General features: G+C 38.4%; 1 protein-coding gene across 2 annotated transcripts in view; it reads left to right on the top strand.

Moving 5' to 3' along the window:
- ESYT2 (extended synaptotagmin 2) overlaps positions 1-27,645 on the top strand; it is a 130,041-nt gene that overhangs the window by 80,622 nt on the left and 21,774 nt on the right. The window contains exons 7-15 of one of the 2 annotated variants that reach the window (XM_029911624.1): positions 3,445-3,500; positions 10,695-10,815; positions 12,067-12,243; positions 12,962-13,044; positions 14,272-14,320; positions 15,125-15,214; positions 18,840-18,935; positions 21,726-21,827; positions 25,551-25,613. In XM_029911624.1, coding sequence (XP_029767484.1) covers positions 3,445-3,500; positions 10,695-10,815; positions 12,067-12,243; positions 12,962-13,044; positions 14,272-14,320; positions 15,125-15,214; positions 18,840-18,935; positions 21,726-21,827; positions 25,551-25,613 — 837 coding nt within the window. The remainder of the gene's footprint in view (positions 1-3,444; positions 3,501-10,694; positions 10,816-12,066; positions 12,244-12,961; positions 13,045-14,271; positions 14,321-15,124; positions 15,215-18,839; positions 18,936-21,725; positions 21,828-25,550; positions 25,614-27,645) is intronic. The other variant, XM_026652077.2, reaches the window with a different exon arrangement.

Here is a 27,645-nt window from a genome sequence, read left to right as displayed (position 1 = left end):
ATGGCACGAGCTTTGGTTTTGAAATAACAAAATGAATACACGTGAGCCTTTCTGCATATTTATAGTAATCATGTATCATAGACAGTTGCAAAAATCAGTCCTTGATATTTGCAGGTAAAGAAACAGCATAATGATTCAGCCAAAAGGCAGAAAGGAAACAAAAGGCTGTTGTGCCATTTTGCTTATGCAGTCATATTACCATTTGAGTAGATTTTTTTTTTTTTTTTTTTTTTTTACCACTCAGCTAATTTTTATGCAATTGATAGAATATTTTTTAGAAAGTAAAAAGGAGATTGTACCAAGGAAATTCAATTCTGTCAACTTGTTTACTTATTCAAAACCAATATGAAGCTTTTTCTTGCAAGAGAAGTACAGAGGGAGCTGCTGGCATTGTTTTAATTTTTCTAAACCAAAAAAGGAGATTCTCTAAATCAAACAATTCAGTTTATGTGTGTTTACATATTTGAACTTTTAAATTATATGGATTAAATGCATATCAGCCTACAAAGGTATCAGCCATGGACTGCATCATTTGTTCTCATAATACAAGAATAAAGGGACATTAAATGAAATTGAAAGGCAATATATTTTAAAACTGGTAAAGGAAAATATATTTTGACACAAGGCACAATTAATCCTAAACTCACTGCCACATAATGTCATCGGGGCCAGGATCATAGTAGGATTCACAAAAGGATTAAGAATTTGAATAAACAATAAGAGCATCTACATTTATATAGTAAAAAATAAAAAGGCATATAAACCCTGAAGCTAGGTTTAGGGAAGAACTTCTCCCATGGGGGTAATGCATGCCACAAAGAGTTCCGTGCATGAGGGTGGTCAGAGCAGGTCAGTCTGATAGCCAGTTGGCCTAGTGCAGTGGTTCTCAAACTTTTGTACTGGTGACCCCTTTCACACAGCAAGCCTCTGAGTATGACCCCCCCATAGAAATTAAAAACACTTTTTTAATATTTAACACTGTTATAAATGCTGGAGGTGAAGCGAGGCTTGGGGATGGAGGCTGACAGCTCATAGTTGTGAGCTCAATCCTTGAGGGGGCAATTTAGGGATCTGGGGCAAAAATCTGTCTGCGGATTGGTCCTGCTTTGAGCAGGGGGTTGGACTAGATGACCTCCCAAGGTCCCTTCCAACCCTGATATTCTATGATATTCTATGTAATAACCCCGTGACCTCTTAACGACCCCCAGTTTGAGAGCCCCTGTCCTAGTGGTCAGGCAGTGGCTCCACAGTTCTTTCTGGTCCGGTCATTCTAGACAGGGCTGTGGCTGATTCGTATGTGGCAGGCCTCAATCTCTCCTGAGTATTTCTTCTATTCCCCTTAGGGTTCTGTCACACTAGAGGTACAGGAGAGTAAGGTAAGGGGACCCAAGGCTTCCAACTCTACCTAAGGCCCTATAGGGATATTGCAGTGTTTGGACCACTTGCTGGTCCACCCCAAGTTATACCCCCCCCTCCCCCTGGTCACTTCCTACCAGGCTGTGGCTCCTCTGGGGCATTGTCATGGGCTCGGGAGTATCAGGTTAGTCTGTCAGTGGGACAAGATCTTGTTTTACTCCGTCTCTCGTGAGTTTACAACTCCCAAAGAAGGGGGAGCTGAATCCGGATCATCACATCCAGAGTAGCTTTAGGAATGCTGCAGCCAGTCCTTTCACAGCTCCAGGCTCCTTTCGCAGCTTCACAGTCTCACTTCCTGGTGCTGTTACCTGCTCAATTTAGAGTACCAGGTCCTTTTAATTATACCTCCCTCCTCCCTAGCCCAGTACTGCTCTATGCCATGCTCAGGTTTAGTGTGCAATCTGCGAACTCCATCACAGAGGTTCACCTTGTAAATTGAGGTGGTGCATTTACAAACATTGTTCTAGTATGTCACTAGCTAACTGAGAAGGAGAGATACTAACAAATAGAGCAGAAAGCCTGAAGAGAGGTGCAGTTCACTTTCTGAACATAGTTTTCAAGAACCTCAGGTTTATGAGTGATTTTTTCATAATGTCCAGTGAATTACAGTAGAACCTTAGTGTTACAAAGACCAGAGTTATGAATTGACCAGCCATCCACACACCTCATTTGGAACCAGAAATACGCAATCGGGCAGTAGCAGAGAGGGGCGAGGGGAAGCAAAGACAGTACAATGCTGCGTTAAACGTAAACTACTAAAAAAAGGGAAAACAGCATTTTTCTTCTGCATAGTAAAGTTTCAAAGCTGTATTAAGTCAGTGTTCAGTTGTAAACTTTTGAAAGAACAACCATAACGTTTTGTTCAGAGTTACAAACATTTCAGAGTTACGAACAACTCCCTTCCTGAGTTGTTCGTAACTCTGAGGTTCTACTGTAAGTAAAAATATAAAAGGTAAGTTTTCATTATCTAGAGCAGTGGTTCTTAACCTGGGGTGCGAGATGCCCTTTCTGGGGGTGCGAGACACGCCAGATTTTTTTTAGAAGGTAAATCATCGAAAACACAAATTAAGCACAGGCATGTAAGTACAACTACTTTGTTTCATCAAACCTATGTATTTATTAACATTATACATTTTTTTAACGATTACTGTAATATACAAACAAAAATATATCTAGGTTTAAAGAACTGACCTACTTCAACGATTTTTGATAAGGGGTGCGAGAACATATTTTGATTTTCGATAAGGGGTGTAAGAACATATTTTGAGATTCAAAAGGGTGCAGGCTACAGTAAAGATTAAGAACCACTGATTTAGAGGTAAATGAAAAATGATGGCCGACTCCAGTAATAGGTTATAGTTGATACTGAGTCCACTGAGGAAACTTGTTTTATTTGTAGACACAATACTGTTGTGTCTTTCATTAGTCACTTTGTCAAGAAGTATGTGCAGAATGAACGTATGAATATTTGACCAAAGGAGAAAACCACTAATTATAGCACCAACCTTATTACACAGGAGGGCCACAGAAATCTAAGCACAACCTTATGTGGGCCAAACAGATTCTACATATTTTAATAAGATTTAAGTCACCTGTATTAATTTATATTTTAAATTCAGCTTGTTTGTATGTATTTAGATAGGTTGTTTCTATGTATAGTGTTGTCTATTTACACGTGTACACTAAAATGATGTAAACACGATGACAAAACGCTAATGAATTGGCTGTTATAGTGTGTTGAAGCAGGCCACGGGCCTTATGAAATGCTCTAGTGGGCTGCAGGTTGGGCACCCCTGGGTTATAGTAATATGTTGTTGATTTGGCATGTCTAGAACCCTCCTGATACTGTATATGTACATTTCATATTGAGAGATTAATGATAGGATCAGTGTGTTTTTTAGTTTAAAAACAATAGATTCCTGGAAGCTAGACATCAGCTTAACACCTATCAAAATGCTTATTTTGTCAGCTTTGTTTCTTCAGCACTGAGAACTGTGAGCAACTTTTATTTTTTTCTCCTGTTTACAGCTTCTGGAAATTAATTGGACAGGACTGACCAATCTTCTGGATGTTCCAGGACTGAAGTAAGCATAATAAAAGTCACTGTGTCTGTTTTGCCTCCTTGTCCATTTCCTCAAAAAAAGTGTGTGTGAAAGAGGCAGAAAGTTAGAAAATCTAAAATATCCTGGTTAGATCTGAAACCAGCTAAATATGTAGGTTAAATGTCTTATGGCCCATTGCCACTTAATATTCCATTTACAGTGTGTAGAAATTATATAACAATGAGGATTTAATGATAAAAAATTATAGTAGTATAAGAAAGGGTTATGGCTACAAGAGCTGGCTTTTCCAGCAAAACCGTTTTCAGTCACTTTATTCACAGGACTGGGATTGAACTGCTGATATGGAATGCTGCTGGGGAGCTGGGCAGCTAATCCAGGAGGCAGGAACCAGGGCAGCTGGCAAACTGAAAAAATCCATTTTGGTACTTCTGAAATTGAATTTTTCTTGCCTTTCCCTCCTATGAAAAATTGTGATTGAAAATTTTTGCAGAATGGAAAATTCTGTTCCCAATAAGCTCTCGTGTCTAAGCTGTTCCCAATAAACTACTACTATTGTGTGTATATATGTGAAACAGCAATATGCCTTCAAGGGCTTGAAACCTCCCATTCACTTCAGTGGGAGAATATTTTTTTTCAAATTCTAAGAAAAAGTATTTATATGAATTTCAGTTACTGAGGTTTAAAATAATCCATGATTATGGCCTGCCTGTTTAAAATTCAGTAATATGGGGTATTCTCATAGCAGTTAGTTTCAAAGGTGTTCATGATTATTTTTTCCTCATTTGAAGTGTTCAGTTTCCTCCCTTTCAAAACTTTCTTGGGACCCTGCACTGTATTAAGTGGTGACCAAAGGAAGTGATGAAGGAATATTGCTTTATATTTGAAAACAGAAAAAACATGTTGACCTGGGTTTCATGATTCTTTGTGATATTAAAGGATAAAAATTCTTCACGAAATAAAGAATTGGGAGAGGGGGAAAAATGCTGTGATATAAGGGCTTTGATACTAATTAGGATAATACCATTAATTCCTTCACATTAAAGTTATCCATGTTTAGCCAGGGCTTTAAACTGTTGTAATATTGGAACAAAGACTAATGAGAGGAATGAGTTTGACTCAGACATTTGGGATCAAATTAGAAGACTGGCAGGCCAATCACCAAAGCCAAAATTATCAAACTTAAGTTTGATACCTGAAAATAAGATGTTTAAACTCTCAGGTGTTACTTGATTCCAGAATCGTTTTGGTAACGTTGGATAAAGGAATGAGATGAAAATCCTTCATTACTCAAAATGTATGACTAAAACATCACTTAATAATATTTGAAGTTGTGTGAAATCCCAACTGAACAAATTGAAATTAGAATTGCATTAATAAAAATTAATAAAAATTAGGATAATGGTTGCCTAACTGCTTTTGTTTAAAGCCCACTTAAAACTGACTCTTTGAGGAAAGAAGTCCTCTTGGCAAAAGAGAAAATTATGTACTTCTAGACTATAGCCTTTGAGTAATCTTTTGCTGTTGTGAGCTAATAAAACTGATTAAGATATCAGCAACATTTAGGCCCACTAGACTTTAGAGATTCTTCTCTCTCTCTAGATATATATTGTTTGCTTGGAAAACAAAGACCTAAAATGTAAATAAAACTGTGTAAGTTTGCCAAAGTCAAAAACTCAGTAACAGTTACCATAGCACCCTCAATTTGGCCACACATCTACATAATGTGTGCAGCGTGGGCGAGGTGGAGTTGCTGTGGAAACTAAAACTGAATTGACTCATGTTTACTTTCACCGGTAACACTTTAGTGCTGTATTGGTATTTATTTTCCTTGATTTGGGAAGATGGACATTCAAAACAAATCTATTTTAGCCATTGTAACCAGTGATGAATAAGATGTTGCTGCTTGCAAGGAAGGACATAAAGTCTCCCATTGACCATCTAATTCGTGCTTGTGGCTCTGGCAGTTATGTCAGCTGTTTAATGTTTTTGTTTAAATGAGGAGGAAATAATTTTATTTTGAAACAATATTTGAAGTGTTTATCTTAAATAATAACATTAGCTTTTTATCACTAAATTGCCTCAACATTTTTTGTCACATGCTCGCAGGGATTAGGACTAACTTTGATGCTCCTCTCCTGCAATACGTAATGGGTGCATTAATTGAGAGTTTCTTGTTGTATTATTTGAAACTGGAAGGAAACTTATTTGAAACTGATAAAAAGAAATATCTGATTTTACAAAATATAATTAACTTATGATACAAATTGCCACAAGACCTCACTGAAGCCATGAGCTTAGTAGAATTCAATGTTTACATGGGTACAGAATACCCACAGCTATGTTAGAGAGGATGGTAAGAACTTTGTAATGTAAGTGACATAAACATTTATACTTCAGGGCACTAGTGAACCATTAACTGACAGGAATTAGGAGAACACTTCACTTTTGGGCAAAATACTCCATAATTGTCCAGTATGTGTTTTCTTGCACCACCCTGAAGCATCTGATAGTGGCCAACATCAGGGTGCTGGATGGATCACTGGTCTGATGCAATTTTTCAATTCTTATGTTCCTATAACAGTGGTTGCCATTAAGAAGTCAGTTGTTTGCTAACAGGTGCCATAGTTACCAGAGTTATTTCTTATTTGAGGTGTAGGAGGAAACTGGGGAATCACAGATATAAACGGTCTGTGGTGTCTGACTGCTAACCAATAACTGACTTAGTAGCAACTACTGTACATCAGCCTTCTGTACAAAGTTGAAAATGTTTTACTAAACCAGTGGCATTTTCTCTGTAGTCTTCATCAATATAACATTTAGAAGAAAACAGTTCTTTCCTGAAAGAAGACTTGATAGCATTTTCGCTTTACTAGACACACCTTGTCTTGGAGTGAAAAAATGTAGCAATTCTAGTTTTGTCACAGTCCAGCTGTCCCAAACTCAGGATGTTTAAATATTTGAGGTTAACTGGTAACGCTCCACCCATTACAATAAGCTCTGTAACTACAGGCCTCTGTTGCTGTCTCATGTGTTTATTTTGCTGGTTTTCACTTGAGCTGTAAAACCTATCATTGGCTAAAGTGTCACAAATATCTGTTTTAGGCCTTTTACTTGCCATATTCTGATTCCTCTATTTGATTCCATACACCCACTAAAGATAAAAACATTTTCCTAGGAGTTTAAAATATTTTGAAGACCCCAAACTATCAGCTGAGTATTTTGGTGAGAAAAATTTGACACTACCAGTTTCATTAAGTGACCACCTCTAGGGTTTGGTAGTGGAGTTTCAGGGAAGGTTTGGGAGTGGTGCCTTCTGCCAGCTGCATGTTTCCCTCAGGTAACATGCTCGTTCAGAGATGCATGGGAGTCAGGAGGAGGAGGCCTTCAAAGCAAATTTGTAGCTTCAGGTTCAATGCCTATTTTAGTTACCCAGTAGTCACACTACAGGTAATATGTTGATTCTGTTATCAGCCTCTCTTTTCAGAGGTTTATCACATACCAGCAAATACTCTTCCCAAAATGAAACTTTAATATGCTTTGATGCAACATTCCCATCTTACTTGTTTCTTTACATGAGAGTTTATTCATGTATTAAAAATGTTGGTTTACTGCCTAAAAACATTTTAAACTTTTAGCTAACTCAAAACTGGTTTAGTCTGTTTTAAACAAAAACAAAAAATCAAAGCAAAGACAATAGTATGAAAAGGAGTTTAAATATCCAGGAATTGTAGTGCCTATGTAATCCCCACACCTCTTAGGTGTGGTGCTCTGTCCCATCTAGTGGCACCAAGACCACTTAGAGATTAAGGAGTCTGCTACAGCCTTAGCTAAGAGGCATGTGGGTTTTAGCTCATGCATTTAGCTCCAGAGAGCCAAGTTCTATCCCACCCCCTGACAAGTGTCATCGGTGTTACACCTAGGCACTGTTTTCTCTCTTCAGATAAAATAAAACTTTCTGACAGTACAATTTGGATTTGAATGTGTCAGCAAAACTGTGCAGTTCTGAGGATATATGTGTAGGAGTAGGTGTGTTTTGTGCTAATGAAGGATGGCAAGGACAATGTAAGATAATGGTGACCAAACTGACCACTGTGTGCATCTAGAGAGTGGTAGGCGAGTGCTGTTTTATTACAGCAGGGTACATATTTTAGTAGAGACCCAAATTGGGGCACAAAATATATCTTGTGATTACGGCCTTGTCAACACTTAAGAATAACCCCAGTTCAGCAATTGGTGGGGCCTGGACTGTACTCTTCTTGTACCGATAAGGGGAACCAAGAATTCACCTATCAGTTAGTTCAATCAGTGCCAACGCTGGCTTGCCCTTGTCTATACTTAGCTGTCAGCACTTATTCCGCTATACCAATTGCTAAATCAGGGTTACATCTGAGTGCAGAAGAGACCTTAAACAAATTGTCCACGTTGTATGTCCTGTTGTGAGTAGTCCAGAACATTTGCTGATACTTATTACCCTAAGTCCTATCTACACTGACATTTCAAAATAGCACCTTTAAAATGTGTGGCTTCACTGGCAAAATCAAATCTGCAGTTCGCCACTGGCACAGCTGAACCAGCTGTAGCAATAATTGAAGCTGTTATTTAGAGAGGGCTCAGGTATGTTTCCCTATGTTATCTAACCGTGGTTACAAACTCCTAAACCTCACTATGGTGCTGCTACCACTCGCACTGTACCAGTAGTGAAATACATGTCCAATTTTTACAAGTGTAGACAGTACAACCAGACAGTGTTGTTTCTCTAGAAATGTGCTAATATTGTTTCAGAGCTCAGTTTAGACCCTATCTTACTATTTTTCTCATTGGCATTGCTCAGGAGAAATAAGATTTTGTTAATGATTCCTAACGAGTATGGTTTTAGTGCCCTTCTCTTCATAATGTGACACTAGTTCTCTGTTCGCTGCAGGCTATACTTCACTCTCACCACACACATTTTTTCTTTGTGCATTTTGTTTTTAATTTAAACCCTCCTAATTTCTTTGAATGCATGCAAAAAGATAGCTTGTTTTGTAACAGTACAACACAGCCTAGCTTTCCAAAGCAGAGTTGAATGATTAAAATAGTCACATTTAAAAACTAAAATGCACAACGGTGAACATCTGCTTCATCAATATGTAATGGAGGTAACAGACCTTATACTTTATTCAGTAGCCTTTTTTCCTGGATGATGATGGTGAGAGGCATAAGAACATAAGAATGGCCCTACTGGGTCAGACCAAAGGTCCATCTAGCTCAGTATCCTGTCTTCCGACAGTTGCCAGTGCCAAGTGCCCAGAGGGAATGAACAGAACAGGTAATCATGAAGTGATCCATCCCCAGTTGCTCATTCCCAGCTTCTGGCAAACAGAGGCTAGGGACACCCCATTCCTGCCTATCCTGGCTAATAACCATTGAAGGATGAATTTATCTAGTTCTTTTTTGAACCCTGTTATGGTCTTGGCCTTCACAACATCTTCTGGCAAGGAGTTCCACAGGTTGACTCTGCGTTGTGTGAAGAAATACTTCCTTTTATTTGTTTTAAACCTGCTGCCTATTAATTTCATTTGGTGACCCCTAGTTCTTGTGTTATGAGAAGTAGTAAACAACACTTCCTTATCTACTTTCTCTACTCCAGTCATGATTTTATAGATCTCAATCATATCTCCCCTTAGCCGTCTCTTTTCCAAGCTGAAAAGTCCCAGTCTTATTAATCTCTCCTCATACAGAAGCCATTCCATACCCCTGGATTAATTACACTTGTTGAGGGAAAAGCAAAATGTATAGCAAGAGACTCTTAGGCCTTTCCATTATTTTACATCTGCTGCTTCCACCTGGTGGCCATTTGGGGTGAAAATGCTGGGTGGCTTAAAATTAAGGCTACAATTTAGTCATGGGTATTTTTAGTAAAAGCCATGGATAGGTCACAGGCAATAAACAAAAATTCACGGCTATAACCTATCCATGACTTATACTAAAAATGCCTGTGATTAAATCTTGGGGGGGGGGGGGGGGGGGGGGGGGGGTGTCCGGGGCTAGCAGTACCAGCTGCCGGGGATCGCGGACCACGGCTGCTCTGACTAGTCGCCTGGGGACCGCTGCCGGGGCCAGTGGACCGCAGCTGCCAGCAGGAGCGGCTCTATGTATTTTGCCACCCCAAGCACGGCAGTCAGGCAGCCTTTGGCGGCATGCCTGCGGGAGGTCCCCTGGTCCCGCAACTTCAGCGTACCTGCCGCCAAATTGCCGCCGAAACCGCGGGACCGGCAGGCCTCCCACAGGCATGCCGCTGAAGGCAGCCTGACTGCCGCCCTCACAGCGACTGGCAGGCCGCCCCCCATGGCTTGCCGCCCCAGGCACGCGCTTGGTGCGCTGGTGCCTGGAGCCGCCCCTGGCTGCCAGGGCCACAGATCGCAGCTGCTTCCGCTGGCTGCCCAGGGTCCGCTGCCAGGAGCTGCGGTTCACAGCTGCACCAGCTGTCCTAGGACCACTGTCGAGGGCCACCGGAGCAGCGGCTGGTGTGACTGGTCCCAGAGTCAGCTGCTTGTGTGGCCCTGGAGTCAGCCACACTGGTCCCTGCAGAAGTCATGGAGGTCATGGAATCCGTGACTTCTACAACCTCCGTGACAGACATGAAGCCCTACTTAAAATCCAGATAAATTAGAGGGAAAAAATCTATACAATTTCCACAGAAGTAAATGTGCCCTGTAGCCAAAAAAATTGGCATGTACACATGCAGCTTAATTGGTGAACAATATAAAGGGCAAAATGTTGATTGTTACAAAGTTTCTGTACAGTGCTATGCAATAAAGAGGGGAAAAAAAGAGTAAGATGTAATGCCCACTCCCTTCTCACTGAGGATGTTGCCCATATACGTGAAAACTTCAGTAAGGACTCAAAACCTACTCTCCTAAAGTAGTGTTACTACCAGGGCTTTGGAGCTGTGCTCCGGCTCCACTCCAGTTCCAGGCAAAAACCTGCAGCTCCACTGCTCCGGAGCTGCTCCAGCTCCAGGCTCCACTCCAAAACCTTGCTTACTACAGCATTTTTGCTTATTGTCCTGTAGTATGTTAGTATTTTAAGGATAATTCTAGATCTGCTAAGAACTTCTATTATGAAAATGATTTCAAAGGGTCATGCTCAAGCAACTACAGTACGTTAATGTCTCATGAACATGTCCTTAAGATCTTTTATTTTGTTAATTAATTGATATTTTTTATCCAACAGTGGTTTATCGGATACCATAGTGTTGGATATAATATCCAACTACTTGGTGCTTCCAAATCGAATCACAGTCCCTCTTGTGAGTGAAGTACAGATTGCCCAATTGCGGTTCCCTATACCAAAGGTAAGCACTTTTTGTATTATAAAGTAAATTGGTATTAATATATCAATTGAGTATAGTATTGATGTTTTTCAAGATATACCGGTATCTATACGTGTGTGGGTGTATAAAACATTACAGCTTACTCTGAATGCAGTCATATTGTTTATATTGAGGTTCCATTTATAAGTAGTTTATAAAGTGTTTATAAACTATAGCTGTAAGTGTGACACCAAATCCATTACCTTCTGCGTTGGCAGAACCTTTTCCTCCACTAACCAAAGAATATGGTTAGATGTTTAGACCAAAGCCCCAGATGGGTGTTTTTATTAAAAAATCAAATAAAATTTACTTTTTAATTTTAGATGATAGCATTTGTTGGCAGGTATGGTGCGGCAGGGATGCTCTACCTTAATTTCCCCCAATGGGTTGTCAGTAAGTTTAGCATGGTTTTAATTAATCGAACAGCCCCTCCGCCTCCAGCCCCCTCCCCCTTCTCAGGGTCTCATTTATTAGTGGGAAGTTCAACACAGACACAAGAAAGACCTTCACCCAGGCTTCTTAGACTCAGATGGAGTATTCCCTCCTGCTATCAGTCCTATGTCCAGATCCTTTACCCGGGAGTCACTGTCAATGCTGATTCCTTCCTAGGAACAAGGGCCTTCCCTGCTGTGACTTCAGCTCTTCTGTAGGCAGCACTCAGCCCTTCACAGTCTGACCTCCTGCAGCTATCTGGGAGGTCCCTCCTGAAGCTCCTTTCCCTGGTAGTTCTCCTGCTCTCTTCCCTGGGAGCTTGCCTCCTCTCAAGTTGTCTTTCTCTAGGCCAACTCTCCCTAACTGAGCTCTGGTAGTCTTTTATCAGATCTTGGTCCTTGTTTGCCATTTAGCTGCCAGCCAGTCATCTCGGTGGTTAATTACTTGCAGGTGGACTGAGATGAGCTGGTTCTCCTTAAAGAGGCCCATCACAGATAGATTTGGTCATCTCTTCCCCTTAAAGGAGCCAGCAACTCTGTGACACCTGTGTTTGCAAAAAGTGCCATTAGCATTTTAATTACCTTGTCTTTGAAGACCTCAACTGAAGGAAGTCAGATACTGTAGATTAAAGTTATTACTATAAAATGTTTGGAAATACAAACTCGTATTCAACATTAAACACAAATATAGTCTCAAAATAAGATGGAATGTTTTTAAAGGATTTACAGAAACTGCTTTTGAGAATATTAATGATGATATATATTTCTAGATCACTAAGTAAACACTTCTTCATTTTCTCAGGGTGTTCTAAGGATACACTTTATTGAAGCTCAGGATCTGGAAGGGAAAGATACTTACCTAAAGGGAATGGTCAAGGGAAAGTCAGATCCTTATGGAATCATTCGTGTTGGCAACCAAATCTTCCAAAGCAAGGTCATCAAAGAAAATCTCAATCCAAAGTGGAATGAAGTGTATGAGGTACAATCTGCCAGAGTTTGCATTGCACAATTTAAAATAGTTCTCCAATATGAGTCACTTTGTTCTGGTCAGTGGAAAATATTAGGGAGATTTTGCAGATAAACTTTTGGATGTGTCTCCTGCTAAAATCCCAGTTATTGATACATAAATGGTCTATTGATTTAAGGTGTAGCTTTCTTTAGTCTGGGGTTAGTCCCAATATTTCTGAAGACAAATTCTAGGCATACTATCAAAACATTAATATATAGAGTATGAATGTCAGAGTGGGCTAGATGCATCCCATTCCTTTAAGGGAAGATCTGTCATTAAATTTTGCCATCATCACACATAAATCATGAGATTTTTATCACATTTAACAGAAAAATAGAATATTAAACCAAATCACAGTGCAGTAGCATACATATTTCCACCTACAGGAACATACATATAGTGTTAATTAAAATAAGTGAATCTTTCTAAAGCCAGGAAGTGCTGTGTTAAGTATAAAACTTCATCCTAGCACTGTTATTTCTAGATAATGTTACTGATACATTATAATGCATCTAGATTTCAGCATTTGGATGCTAAAATCACTTTAAAATAGTTGACTCGGTCCCCAAATTCAGATTGAATATTTATTATTGCATTTTCTTTGTGTGGTAACAAATGCACAGTGGTTCATAATTTTTCACGATTGTTTTGTCACCCGTCTATCTGCTAATAACTACTATACTCCTAGGCCTTAGTGTATGAACATCCTGGACAGGAGCTGGAGATTGAGCTCTTTGATGAAGATCCAGACAAAGATGACTTTCTGGGAAGGTAAATACAACAGGAATATCTATTGTTAACTATGGCCAAAGAAATGAAATGTTCTGAAGTACTCAGCTGGAATTTCTTGCTATAAAGGTTTGCTATAAAATAAAATTTAAAAATAACGTATCTTTTTAAAAAATTGTAAATGAGCAAATAGAAGAATTCCCTAATTCCCTGCATATGTATTCTGGAATCCCAAACATATATGTTACTGTTGAGTACCATTTTGTAGATAAAATTGATCTCTAGTTGCATACGAAAACACTTTAAAAGAAGTGAATTAATTCTTAAGCAATCTAACATTTTGTACAAGTTTCTGATGATACATACTTTTTCTCTTCCAATTTAAAACTTCAAAAATGTGTAGAAATGGAAACATTTACAGAAAAGTTGGTAATGTTTCCAATAAAATTATTGTTTTAAAGTAGTGTTATAAAAAATGGTACACCAGGTAATTTTCAAAATATTCTTTATAAAAATGTCTAATTCTGGACTGAAAAAATTAAATGCTTGATGGAAATAGATATTGCATTGCAAACCTACGGGGTGTGTGTGTGTGTATAATTTCCTTGCAGACAAAGTAAAGATAGCTTCAAATGACAGAATAACTGCCTTTTTTTTTCATTGTAAGCAGAGTTTGAAAAAAATCCTTGACACTTTACTTGTCCAAGAACTAACCCTGATAGACTGTGTGAAAAATACCTGAACTGCCATATCTTCCCCAACAAAATGCTTATCCACTGCACCTCCCCACCAAAAAAATTTTTTGTCCCACAATCGATTCCATCTCTCCTTCTTCAAATAATTCTGCCATCTTACCTCTTTCAAGGCTCCCTGACTTCCCTTTGCCATGTTAAAGGAGTAGTAGTGCTTGGCCATTCTGCTACTTTTCTCCCAGCTCCTCTCTTGAGAAGGAACCTGCTGCACACAGGTGCTGACTTTCATTTTTCTTGGTGGGTGCTCCACCCCTGCTCTGCTCCAAGACCCCCCCCCCCACTTCAATCTGCCCCTTCCTCTGAGTGCCTCCTGCCCACCACCGAACAGCTAATCGGCAGGTGGCTGGTGGGTGCTGAGCACCCACTTTTTTTTTTTTTCCGTGTGTGCTCCAGCTCCAGAGTACCCATGGAGTCGGTGCCTATGCTGCTGCAAAATTATGCTTGCCAGGATAAATGGTTTTTTCAAGTCCCGTGCTAGGCTTTGTGATTCCCCTCTAAAGTGTTTTTGTTCTTCTAGTCTAATGATAGATCTAACTGAAGTTGAGAAGGAACGCCTCCTAGATGAGGTAAGTCTGTCACTTTTTGATAGGAAAACTCTTGCTGTGTACTCACTTGTTTGCCCTTTTTTTCCCCCCACGGCAATCAGTCCTGCAGTCCTTACACATGAGTGAACTCAAGTGGCATGTCCCATGGTCTGGTCCCATGGATTATAGTTGTTAAAGACTTCATTGGGATTAGTCAAAGGAGTGAGTGGTTTGGATCAGTGAAGGTTGCAGGGAGAGAGCCTTCATCTTTTATCACACCGTGCCTAAGGTTGCCAGCATATGCAAGCAGGAATTAAGCATCAAAAGTATTGGCGTATTTTTGGTGATTTGGTCTTTGTAAAAAGCAAAAACTCAGTAGAATAGTTTATTTTGTCTAGATGAAGTACTATTAGATCTGTCAAACTAATTAAAGTAACACCTGTTATACGGTTTTGATCATGGAGTGGAACTTTGTGCCATACAGCAGTTTTATGGATTTACTGTAACATTATATTGTATTTGTAATTCCCAGACTTCTTTTACATTTTTTTGAAGAATTATTCCAATGATTTACAGCATTTTGTGCTGCAAGAAATTGGGACTGCATGACTGGCCAATTTATGTTATGGAGCTACCAGTTGTATTATATCTTAGTCATTTATGTAATGGAGCACATAACATCTCTGAATCCTTTTACCTTTCAGACTCTGCAGATTAGAGCTCTACTTGATTTATTCTAGTTTACAATTTAAAAAAATCAATTAGCCAATTGTAATGATAGCTGTTCATGTAATGGTGAACTCTTAGCTATTTATTATCATTTTGCTTAATTTGCTTTGTTTGCAGTGGTTCACTTTGGATGAAGTCTCCAAAGGAAAATTGCACTTAAAACTGGAATGGCTCACATTGATGCCAACTGCTGAGAATCTTGACAAGGTATTAAAGTCTGAAGCAAGTTCCTTTATCCTAATCACACCGCCTCTTCTTTCTTTGTTAAAATTTTAAATGAGCCAGTCCTCTAAATATAATAAGATTGGGAAAACTTGTTGTGTTACTCCTGTAGATACAGCTTTAGAACCTTTCAGACCAGTCAGATGTGTCTGTGACCCAAGCTGCATCTGTGACATTGTAGCAGCATTACTAAAGATCATGGGACAATGGTTAAAGGAAAACAATAGCTTTGTGAGATTTAGTTGCCTTGTAGCACCAGGCAACTAATTTAGTTCTTTATGTGAATTAAAAGTGTTTTGAAGCTTTGTGGAAATATGAGATCATCTTTAAATACACATTGCTAGTTAGAAACTTCTCACTGATGGAATTCAGTTTTAAAAGAGCTACCCATAGTAACAGCTTCAAAGTTCCTAATAATCCTTAAAGGCTGAACATTCAGCTTTTTTTAAAGAACATATTTTTAAAAACAGATATGAAGACTGCACGAGGATCCCTGCATATAATATGTAAAGATATTTATGGATTTTGAGTGTTCAGTATCCTGATATATTAGACACAATGGAAATTCTTAACAGATACAATAGATATGTTTAATGGTGCTCAGTTCCTAAATTATGCAGCATATGGGCATAGCTTGGTTAATAATGAGCCTAGCTTGAAGGCAAAGTCTCCAGATGTGTTGTATATCTCTTGAGGAGGGTAAATACTGCACTGTTTCATGTAACCATCTGTGGTTGCATTGGCAAACTTTAATAAATTATCATATACACTTAGAGTTAACAAGTCATTTTCTATTTGTTTTTCTATTTTTACCTATGTAATTATTAAAGAAACACTATCAATCTGTTCAGGTGAATAAACTGACTATTACTAAAACATTTAAAAAATGATGAAGACTGTCCTGTATGTAACTTTTTTAAATCCACCATTCATCACCAGAAAAGAGCCAGAACTTTGTGACACACTAAAATTAAAACAAAAAAGTTTGAGCAATGACTACTTTCTAGAATGAATTACCACAACCAATATTATTGAAAGCTATTCACAGACTCCTGCCAAGTTTGGCATTGATGCTGGTGCACAGAGAAAAATAAAAATATCTGTTATTACTACATCAGAAAGAAAGGGGGGAAATGGTACATCTTCATCTAGAGAAGGAGAAAATCACTGGGGAAATACATTATTTCTAGCTCCAAACATAATAAAAAAATCTTAAAACTGACAGTCTCTTATCAGGAGGCAGCTTGGACTGGAGTTGCGGAGACACAAGATTGCTGCAGATTAAGCGGAGTTCTGTTGGGATCATATTACTACAGTATTTTATCATGTATTAGCATGGTTTCAAAGAATTGAGTTAATTGATGCTCACCACAACCTTGTGGTTTAATCATGATTAGCTAGTAAACAACTTGTCTTGGTCTCTACTGACTGCAAAGTAAAGATGAGCATCATGCCCACTAACTTGAATCTTCAACATCATGTTCAAATTTTTTTTTTTTTTTTTATGGAAGTCCAGCCTGTTGGCAGAGCTGTTAGCTGTTATCTACCTTTCGGTCTCGAGACAAGCTTTCTTATGATTGGCTTTCACCATTCCTGTTATCTTTTTACTTCCATGTTCATTTATTAATTTAATCCAGGGTAAAATATTCAAAGGTACCTCAGTTTCACTAACTTTCAATGGGAAATGGGTGTCTAAATGTGTTTTTGAAAATGTTATCTATAGAGCCTATTGCCATGGCAGCAAGGCACATTGAATACAAAAAGTTTTAAAACACAAATAACCAATCTTCATACAGCCACTATGTTCAGTCTCACCTTGTGCCAAATGTTAATCCCCAGAAAACCATGATAATTATAAAACTACATAAGGAACAAAAGCTAAAACAATACTAAATTGTCAACTAAATGCTAAACAAAATGAATCTTAATAAACCATACCCTTCTACTTACCAAATTCTGGTGGACCTCCAAAAGGAGGAAAAAATAAAAGGTAGTGCTTTCCACTGAGAATTCTCTGCTACTTTCCTTAGTGTTATGCTTAAAACTGACAGTGAGTTGATCTCAAATCAGGTTTAGAATCTGAATCATTTTAGGCTTAGAATTTGTCCTAAAAAGTTTAAGAACGGCACTCAGGATCTATAGAAAATCTTTAGAGAAGACAGATGTATTTATCTAAAAATAGAATTCTTTGAAGATAGTATTTTGTCGGGATCAACACATATCAATTTTCCTCTGTTAAGGTAGGAATTACTCTTCTATTTAGGAGGTTAATGGACTAGGTTGATAACAGACAGTTAAGTAGTTAATGTGACAAGGTGGGTGAGGTAATATCTTTTACTGGACCAAGTTCTGTTGGTGAAAGACAAGCTTTCGAGCTACACAGAGTTCATCTTCCGTGAGGCTCAAAAGCTTGTCTCTTTCATCAATAGAAGTTGGTCTAATAAGAAACATTACCTCACTCACCTTTTCTCTCTAATATCCTGGAACCAACATGGCTACAACAACATTGCAAACAAGTAGTTAATGTGGCATTTATACCCAATGTTACTTAACAATGAACAATAGCTGGTTTAGACTCAAGGCTAAAGTCTTTACTATTGAAGCTATAAATTTATTTCCATTGTCACATGACAGATGCCACATGCCCCATGAGTTGGGAATCCACAAAAATTCTGTTTTTCAGGCTCCTTAATACAAAGTGTCTCATGTTTGCTATAAGAGAGGCATGATCATGGGAATACTGCCAACACATTGCAATCAGGCCTATTCTAGGGAATTAGGTTGGTATAACTACGTGAAATCCATTCAATTTAGCTTTTGAGTGTTTTGAGTGTTTAACAACATACTAAAAGAACTACCTACCAAAATGTAAAATTACCTCCCAAGGTAACAGCAGAAACTTGTGCATCTTCTGATGTGGAAGTAAGAAACAAATGAGTTCCTAACTCCTGTCAGTTGAGACTGTTTTGCTATCAGTGGATTGCTTATATAGAGTATTAATAAATAGGCTACATTTAGCAAAAATTGCTGACTATTTGTTTTATTTAATCAAATTTAATTAGGAGCTATATTAGACATCAGAGAAAATACACCGCTACCCCGATATAACGCGACCCGATATAACACGAATTTGGATATAACACGAATTTGGATATAACGCGGTAAAGCAGTGCTCCGGGGGGGCGGGGCTGCACACTCCGGTGGATCAAAGCAAGTTCAATATAATGCGGTTTCGCCTATAATGCGGTAAGATTTTTTGGCTCCCGAGGACAGCGTTATATTGAGGTAGAGGTGTATATGGGAAAAGCAGTGTTTGGAGTTCATAAGTAATGTGTGCAATACTATAAAATCATCTGAAGACCTTCAAGAAGATGGAACTCATATTTAATCTTACACTTGATGTAATTTGTCTTATAAATGAGCTATATTGTTTATTACAACTTTTATCACTATATACATTTTTATTTGATTTGCTAATTATGAATACCGTTATATATATAAGCAAGTGTTTTGATGTATTTGTGCATAAGAAAAAATTATCAGGGATGGATCTAATGTATTACTATTTCCATGTATAGAAACATACTTAGTATATATTCTTTAATTTTAGGTGCTGTCAAGCATTAAAGCTGATAAAGACCAAGCCAATGATGGGCTTTCTTCTGCATTGCTTATTCTCTATTTGGATTCAGCAAGAAATCTACCAGTAAGTCATATTGTGATAGTAGCCCATGTCTTGGGTGGCCGTTACTTCCTTCTAGCACTTCTTGCTTAATAGTATGCCGCACTGCTTCACTAACCCACATGCCATGTTTTCCACTCTTGCTCATGTTTTCACGTGTACAATGTAATGGTCCATGTCTCTCAGAAACTAGTACAATGTAGTTAACTATATTTAATAAAGTCTGCTGTTTAATCAAGGTAATTTTTAAAAGAATGCTCTTTTGATGGATTTGGCAAGACTGCGTATTTTATTATGTAATATTTTCTAAAGAAAATAGTATGGACCAGCCTATAAAAGAGAAATGGACAGCCCCCATTACCTTGAGTTCAAGCAGACATATATATGTTTGGGCTTAGGAGCTGTTCCATAGTGAAGAATAAATTTGTGAGCACGAGTTTCAGTTAAACCTGTATATATAAAGGTGCCCAAGAGTAGGAAGGGCTGGTTATCTTGTAGTTGGCCACAGATTACTGAAGTGGTTTTCCTACTTGTAAACGATAACAGGAACAGAATGAACGATATCTTAAGTTGGAGTGTGAAGGATACCATTGGGCAGTTGAGCTGGTTGTAGCTATGATGTTGGCTAAAACATTAACCCCATAAGGCTTTCAAACCAAGAAAAGGAAATATTATAAAAGTGAAAAATTATGCAACTAATAATTTTTTTAAAATTAGCATCACTTAAAATATGGCTTAAACGGAAAGATGACAAATGTAACTGTAAACATGCTGAATAAGTCATCCCCATTCCTATCTTCCTCAAACATCACTATTTCACAAGTCATTTCATAAATACTCTAGCATAGGTTGTATTTTTTATATAGTAACAATTGGTTGGAAATTGTGTGGGCTAGTTTGTATAGACAATAAAGGGAAACTTCATGTGTGGATTTGCACACTGAGGCTACCTTGTTACTTCAGTAGAAATGAATGGGGCAGAAATCTGCATAGAATTTACCCCTTTTACTCAACGGGAAGTCTCTGGAATCTGTCTATATAGTTTAATTTTATTTTATAATACTCCAGCACTTAGGAAAGTATTTGTCTACCATCTGTTTTTGTTTTTGAGAAATTGTACCTTACTGTCTGTTGTGTATAATTGTTCAACTAACTGGGTTTTACTCAAAGTTTTGAGTGTGTGTATGTATAGAAAATATTGTAAAACACAACAAAACAGATTACTTCTCTTTTTCCCTTTTCCTTAAAGCTCTGCTTCTCCATAATAGTGCAACTTCCCCAGCAAGTAGCCAGGCACTTGTTGGGGACTCTGACTCTGACTTCTTCATATTCCTGCTTCCTGTAAACATCCAATAGCTTCATCTAATTTAGTCTGATTTCCCTCAAAAAGGTCAGATTAGAATTTGAATCTTTAAAAAAAAAATTTACATCTAGGAATAAATTTGAGATTTGCCTGCTCTTTGGGACAATATTTTTAGCTCACTGTGTAGGAGTTTGTAGCATTCATCTTTATATTGTGTTAAAACCTTAAGGCGTAATCTGATAGGGAACACTGATTCCTCAGTACTAGAATAATGTGAATTTTTATCCCAAGTACAAACAGGACTGCCTTCTCTTTAGTTAACTTTAATCTCCATTAACGAGGAAAATAGGCCCTGGCTGATACTCTCTATATACTGCCTGTCCAGAGCATGTGACTGACATTTCTGCATTGCAGTTTGAGGATTGCTATCCACTCAGGAAAAAGATTTGAGTGTTGCTGCCAACAATTCAGCAATAACCTCAGCTTGTTCTGCAGTGTTGCCAAAAAAGCAAACAAAATTTTAGGATCATAAGGAGTGGAATAGAAAATAGAACTGAAAATATTAAAAATGCCGTTATATGCAGGGATGGCAAGTTTGTATAATTTTTGGTGGTGCCCAGAACAGGTCCAAGTCCTGCCCCCCCACACCTGCCTAGGAAGCCAATATATATTTTTTTAAAATGATGTAAAAATGTGAGGGCTCTGGGGTGGGGCTGGTGATGAGGGCTTTGGGGTGTGGGAGGGGCTCAGGCAGAGGGTTGGGGTGCAGGGGTGAGGGCTATGGGGTGGGGCATTGACAGCTGTTAGTGATGTGGAACAGGGAAAGTTTACTTATGCCATCTTTGATCAGTAGTACATTTCAGATCTAAGGCGTTAGTGTCAGACCCACATGTTTTTGTAGGTAATCCCAGTCAGAGGCATTTAGTTTTAACAGTGAGTCAGAAGGCTTTCCATTAACAATATTTTTTTCAATCTCTAGCCATAACTGTCTCTATAAAGAAATGTCACTTTTGCATTCAAAGATGGCTTGTTAATGGTATTGTCTTCCCATTGTGAATTACAAAGCATTGCATTTGAGGAAAAGGATCTTAAACTTTTCAGACTCCACAAAGACTGATGTTAGATGTGTTCTATCTTACACTGGAAATGGCATAGAAGAGGGCTTGTCACTCTTCACGTACTTAGTAGTACTTGTCATGTTAAAACATAAAAGTGGAATATCCAGGGTAAACCAGGAGAATGTTTGAAGATCACTGAGGGATCCTCTCATGGTTACTGTACTATACAAGTACAGTGTACTTATATAATTGAAATACCCAGTGCTAAAGAAGTGGGATTACTTGATGAAAAGTTATATGATGGGGAAACATTTACTTATATGTTACATCTTGCAGTTATTCTGGAATCTTTTGACTGTTTTCCTTAACTTTCCTATATAGTAAAGCTGCTTGTGCATTCATTCTGCCACAATCCCATCACTCTCTTTCTCCTTCCATTTCCATCTTCCTAAGAGTATCTACGAGGGAAACTTTGGGTGTGGCTACTTAAAAGAGAGGAGAGCATCGGGACTAGTCTTTTGTGAAAACACTACCTCACTCTATAGAGCACTATTTGTGAGTTCTCTGGTGTTATATATATGTTTATTTTATTTACTTGCCAGAGTGTGGATTAGTTCTACTAAAGCCACTGACTCTATAGTGGAATGACAGAGCATGCCATTTGTTTTGCTGCATGGTTTCAACCAGTGTGTGTTTGTTTTTGTGCTACCTTTTTATTGCATTTTAGAGTTTTAAAATTTCATTTATTATTACAACATATCTGGTAAGTAAATTATGTTCTATGATAAGAAACTCAAGATGTGTAGGTTATTAAATAGTAAGAGCTTTTATTTAGATTGTTAGATTCATGGAGTAATAAAATACATACAGTATCAGCATACTGTGGATGAAATGTTGACTTTTAGTACCAGAGAACTGAAACTATAATAAATCATTACAACCAACCTCCTTTGTCACACTCTTACAATGAGATGTAGCAGTATTTATGAGAACTTGCAATCTTCCCTCACCTGGTTCAGGTTTCGATAAAAAGTTCTTTGTAGCTCTTTGTGCTCCCCAAATTCCAAAGTCCCTTGTAAATTCTATTTCACACCATTATGTTCCTTGTTATGCCAATTCCAATTCCTTTTCTCTATTTCAAATAGTCTTTGTTAGCCAGCAATGGCCCCATTTAGTGGAGACCATCACTTACTAAGGCTATGGCTACACTAGAGAACTTACAGTAGCACAACTGCACCGATGCAGCTGTGCCACTGTAAGCTCTCTAGTGGAGCTACTCTAAACCAACGGGAGAAAGCTCTCCCATTGACTTAATTAATCCACCCTCAACAAGCGGCGGCAGCTATGTCGGCAGGAGAAGCTCTCCCATTGACATAGAGCTGTTCACACTGACGCTTAGGTTAGTGTAATTTCTGTCCCTCAGAGGGGTGGCTTAGTCACACCCCTGAGCGACATAACTTATACTGACATAAGTGGTAGTATAGACTGAAGTACTTTGTGCTTGCATTGAACGCTGTAGGGTTCACTGAAAACTGATGGCTGCCTTTGAATTTGAATAGTCTTGTATTTTGACTAACAATCTTTAAACAGACAAAGTGGGTGAGGTAATATCTTTTAATGGACCAACTTCTTTTGAAGAAGACCAAAAGAAGTTGGTCCAATAAAAGATATTACTCACCCACTTTGTCTCTCTAATATTCTGGGATGGACACGGCTGTAGCTACACTACACACACACTTTAAGTACACGCACTGCTATAAACAGCTAGAGATTGGAAGCCATGTGTATATTCAGGTTCAGAGTTCCTGAGCCAGAGAGAGCTGAATAAGCCTACGAGGATGTGCAGATTAAAGTGTTGCTGGTGGTCTCTTATTTGATCTAAGCCAAACACAATGGTGATGGACCAAAAGAGCTGTTTGCCTGGTCCTTTCAATTAATATCCTTCTGTTTAAGGTTCAAATACCAAATCATATGAACCATATGTAAATATTTACACTTCATCTAATAAAATTTAAAATACAATTAAATATCTAAATTTACAAATAAAAAGGCATGGTATGTAGGTGTCGTAAGCATAAAAACATACTACAGTATATTTTCTTGGTACTAGAATTTCAAGGTAATTGGTGTTTTCTTCAATAAAAATTATTCTACAACCTTAAAAAAAGATGTAAAGGAAATATTAATGCTAAATTTAGGCCAAAAGCTTCTATTTTTATTGCTTCTTTTTAGATTTTAGTGTGTGACTTCACATAGGACATCTCTTCCAGGTATATCTCCCTTTTAGTCACTGGATAAAATCTACAAAAGGAGCTAGGTGACTAACGACCCTAAATCCCTTTTCAAAAGTGCCCTAGGTGCCCAAGACACTTACGAAAATGTGACTCCGCTTATAAGTAAAATAGTGGGTAAAATTTTCAAAAGTACCCATCATTAGTATTGATATGCACTGTCCTTCTTAGCTCAGAGTACTGGGTTGCAAATATGTCTGCCTTTAGATTTTTACTTTGTACAGATCATGTACCAGCCACACCGAGTTTAATACAACTGTTGCAAGGTCACTATCTTCTATAGATCACCAAAGGATGCTCTCAGAGCTTTAGAAGTTTCTGGAACCCCACTTGAGACCACAGACACGGGAGTAATTAGTCGTCATGGTTCAAGGCATTAGTTGACCTCCAGCTAGGGTGAGGGAGACTGCACAGCGAGGGTCTGATAGTAGGCAAGTTGCAGCGATTTGGAATGGGTGGATTTCCCCCTACGGTTACTCACATCTTCTTGTCAACTGTTTGAAATGGGCCATCCTCATTATCACTACAAAAGTTTTTTTTTTCTCCTGCTGATACTAGCCCACCTTAATCAATTAGTCTCATTAGAGTTGGTATGGCAACCCCCATTTTTTCATGTTCTCTGTATATATTTTCCTACTGTATTTTCCACTGCATGCATCTGATGAAGCAGGTTTTAGCCCACGAAAGCTTATGCTCAAATAAATTTGTTAGTCTCTAAGGTGCCACAAGTACTCTTCGTTCTTTTTGCTGATACAGACTAACACAGCTACCACTCTGAAATCTATTCATACTGAAACACAAACTTCTAAACTGAATGCCAGGAATACTATAGTACATGCTCTCCTAAGCCAGGATATGGCTAATGACGTCACAACAAGAATATTAAAGAATTTGTTTTTCTTCTTTTCAGAAAGAACTGACACTTAATTTTAGTCAACAGTGCATTTGAATTTTAGAAAGATTTTCTCTTGGCAAAGTACTGGTAGCATTGCTTCCTGTCTTAAGTGTGACATGTTTGAAGAGCTGCTAGTGCTAATTCCTGGGCTGCCACATGCCACAGCTTTTTAAGCAGAACTCCCCATTGCAATCAGTGGGAAATTGTGCTTGAAAATCAATAGGATGATACAAAATCCTGGAAAGCTTTTGTTTCCTTTATTTAAAAATCCTTTACTTAATTCCTAAAATTACCCCCTCCTGAGTTGGTGGCAATGCAAATTTCCCTTAATGTTTTACAGTTTGCATGCATCACTTCAAGGATAATATGACTATTAATGATGTAAAATGAGAAACCTTGTTTAGTTAGTGGAAAATGGTCAGAGGGCTGAATTGTCATTTCTTAAATCTGCTCAGATTTCTATTGCTGATAGATTTGCACTTCCTCAGTTCAAACTAGTAAAATATGTTGCATTCCTAGTAGCATGCAAGGTATTTGCATTGGTCTGTTGGAAAAGAAAAAGAAGACCAAGAAAAGAAGATGAAAATGCTTACGTTTACAATGGACTAAGCCTTACTAATATCTGGAATAATGATATATTTATTTTCCCATAAAAGTACGTTCTCTCGCATCCCCATTTGATTTATCTTTCTTCGTGTCAGCTTCTGTGTTGTGGTATTTCAGAAAACATACTTTCCCATAATAGGAAAGAGCAATGTATAAAAGGGCTTTTGGGAAAAGCAGTGCCCCATATAATCCTTTTAGTAAACCTTGGTGCCTTTTTGTATATCAACAGAAATGATACAGGAGAATATAAAAGGATAGAAAGAAAATGAGTGTATTTTAAAAGCAGAATACTTGTAGTAGAAGAGGAGAGAAGAACAAAAGACTTTATTGGGCTATTTTGAAGTAACTTCTTCTTGGTTATTGTTGCTTCATTGTTTTGGGGGGATGTTTTGTTTGTTTGTGTCATGTCATTAATTAATTAACCTAGTGGAATCGCTTCATTGCATGACTTATTAACCCTTCATATGTTTTCTTCTGACTTAAAAGAATAATCCATTAAACTTTAACCCTGATGGCTTGAAGAAGGCTGCTGTTCAGAAAGCCCTAAAGGTAAAACTAATACAGTTTTCCATTTAAGGTCACAAAGTTAATTGAAAGCACACAAATGTCTGCAACATGTCTCTGCCAACAGTGGATGGAATTTCTGTTGTCAGCAATGCAGTTAGTGCCAGAATATTTAATTCCTAGCACCAAGAAGTAAATGACATGATCAAGACAAACAGAGTATTTTGGTCTGTGAGAATTTAGGCTCTAAATCAACTAAATGATGCATAGTCGGCTTTAGAATTCTGATTTAAAGTACACCTCTACCCCGATATAACGCGACCCGATATAACACCAATTTGGATATAACATGGTAAAGCAGTGCTCCGGGGGGGCGGGGCTGCGCACTCCGGCGGATCCCGAGGACAGCATTATATCGAGGTAGAGGTGTAATACTTCATTAACAAAGCTGACACCCCCCACATGCCAAACAAGACTTGGTTACTCATTCAGAAATAGGTAATAAACACAATATTTTAGTCCTGTTGGGTTTCTAAGATACATTTTCAGTTGGATGTTTTTCCTAGAAGCTGTCAGTTTCCATCCAGGGCTCAGTCCTGCAAGATGTTGAGCACTCTCGTCCCAACCCAACAAAGTACTTGCTTAAATCTAAGCATATGAGTATTCTCATTGGAGAATCAAAGGCTTAAGGAGATATATCAGAACTGAGCTCCACCTCATTATAAGACTTACATATACAGGTTCTTAAAAACTATGTTCATTGACACCATGATATGAAAAGTAGTCTCTGTTTTGTTAATTTCTGAAATCTTTAAGAATCTCTGCTTTAGTGACTGATCTAAAAAATAGAAAACTTTAAATACTAATTTTCTCTATTGAGGAGTTGCATGTCAATCTTGAATTAATATTGAATCAATACACTTTAAATATATTCTGAATGTGTGTATATCTATATATATATAGAGAGAGAGAGAGAGAGATACCTATCTCATAGAACTGGAAGGGACCCCAAAAGGTCATTGCATCCAGCCCTCTGCCTTCACTAGCAGGACCAAGTACTGATTTTGCCCCAGATCCCTAAGTGGCCCCCTCAAGGACTGAACTCACAACCCTGGGTTTAGCAGGCCAATGCTCAAACCACATGAAAGTTTAGAAAATAATGCATTTAGAATGTTCTTTTCCTTGATTTGATTTTTATAAAAATTCTTTGGATCATAGAATCATAAAATATCAAGGTTGGAAGGGACCTCAGGAGGTTATCTAGTCCAACCCCCTGCTCATAGCAGGACCAATTCCCAACTAAATCATCCCAGCCAGGGCTTTGTCAAGCCTGACCTTAAAAACCTCTAAGGAAGGAGATTCCACCACCTCCCTAGATAACCCATTCCAGTGTTTCACCACCCTCCTAATGAAAAAGTTTTTCCTAATATCCAACCTAAACCTCCCCCACTGCAACTTGAGACCATTACTCCTTGTTCTGTCATCTGGTACCACTGAGAACAGTCTAAATCCATCCTCTTTGGAACCCCCTTTCAGGTAGTTGAAAGCAGCTATCAAATCCCCCCTCATTCTTCTCTTCTGCAGACTAAACAATCCCAGTTCCCTCAGCCTCTCCTCATAAGTCATGTGCTCCAGCCCCCTAATCATTTTTGTTGCCCTCCGCTGGACTCTTTCCAATTTTTCCACATCCTTCTTGTAGTGTGGGGCCCAAAACTGGACACAGTACTCCAGATGTTGAATAGAGGGGAATGATCACGTCCCTCGATCTGCTGGCAATGCCCCTACTTATACAGCCCAAAATGCAGTTAGCCTTCTTGGCAACAAGGGCACACGGTTGACTCATATCCAGCTTCTCATCCGCTGTAACCCCTAGGTCCTTTTCTGCAGAACTGCTGCCTAGCCATTCGGTTCCTAGTCTGTAGCAGTGCATGGAATTCTTCTGTCCTAAGTGCAGGACTCTGCACTTGTCCTTGTTGAACCTCGTCAGGTTTCTTTTGGCCCAATCCTCTAATTTGTCTAGGTCCCTCTGTATCCTATCCCTACCCTCAATAAATACATAAACACACACAGATTATAT

This window comes from Terrapene carolina, unplaced genomic scaffold (assembly GCF_002925995.2).
Source record: "Terrapene carolina triunguis isolate 2854851 unplaced genomic scaffold, T_m_triunguis-2.0 Scaffold111, whole genome shotgun sequence".
In the NCBI taxonomy this organism is placed as follows: Eukaryota; Metazoa; Chordata; order Testudines; family Emydidae; genus Terrapene; species Terrapene triunguis.
The sequence above is the reverse complement of the archived record's forward strand: the minus strand, read 5'-3'. Positions and strand labels throughout refer to the sequence as shown.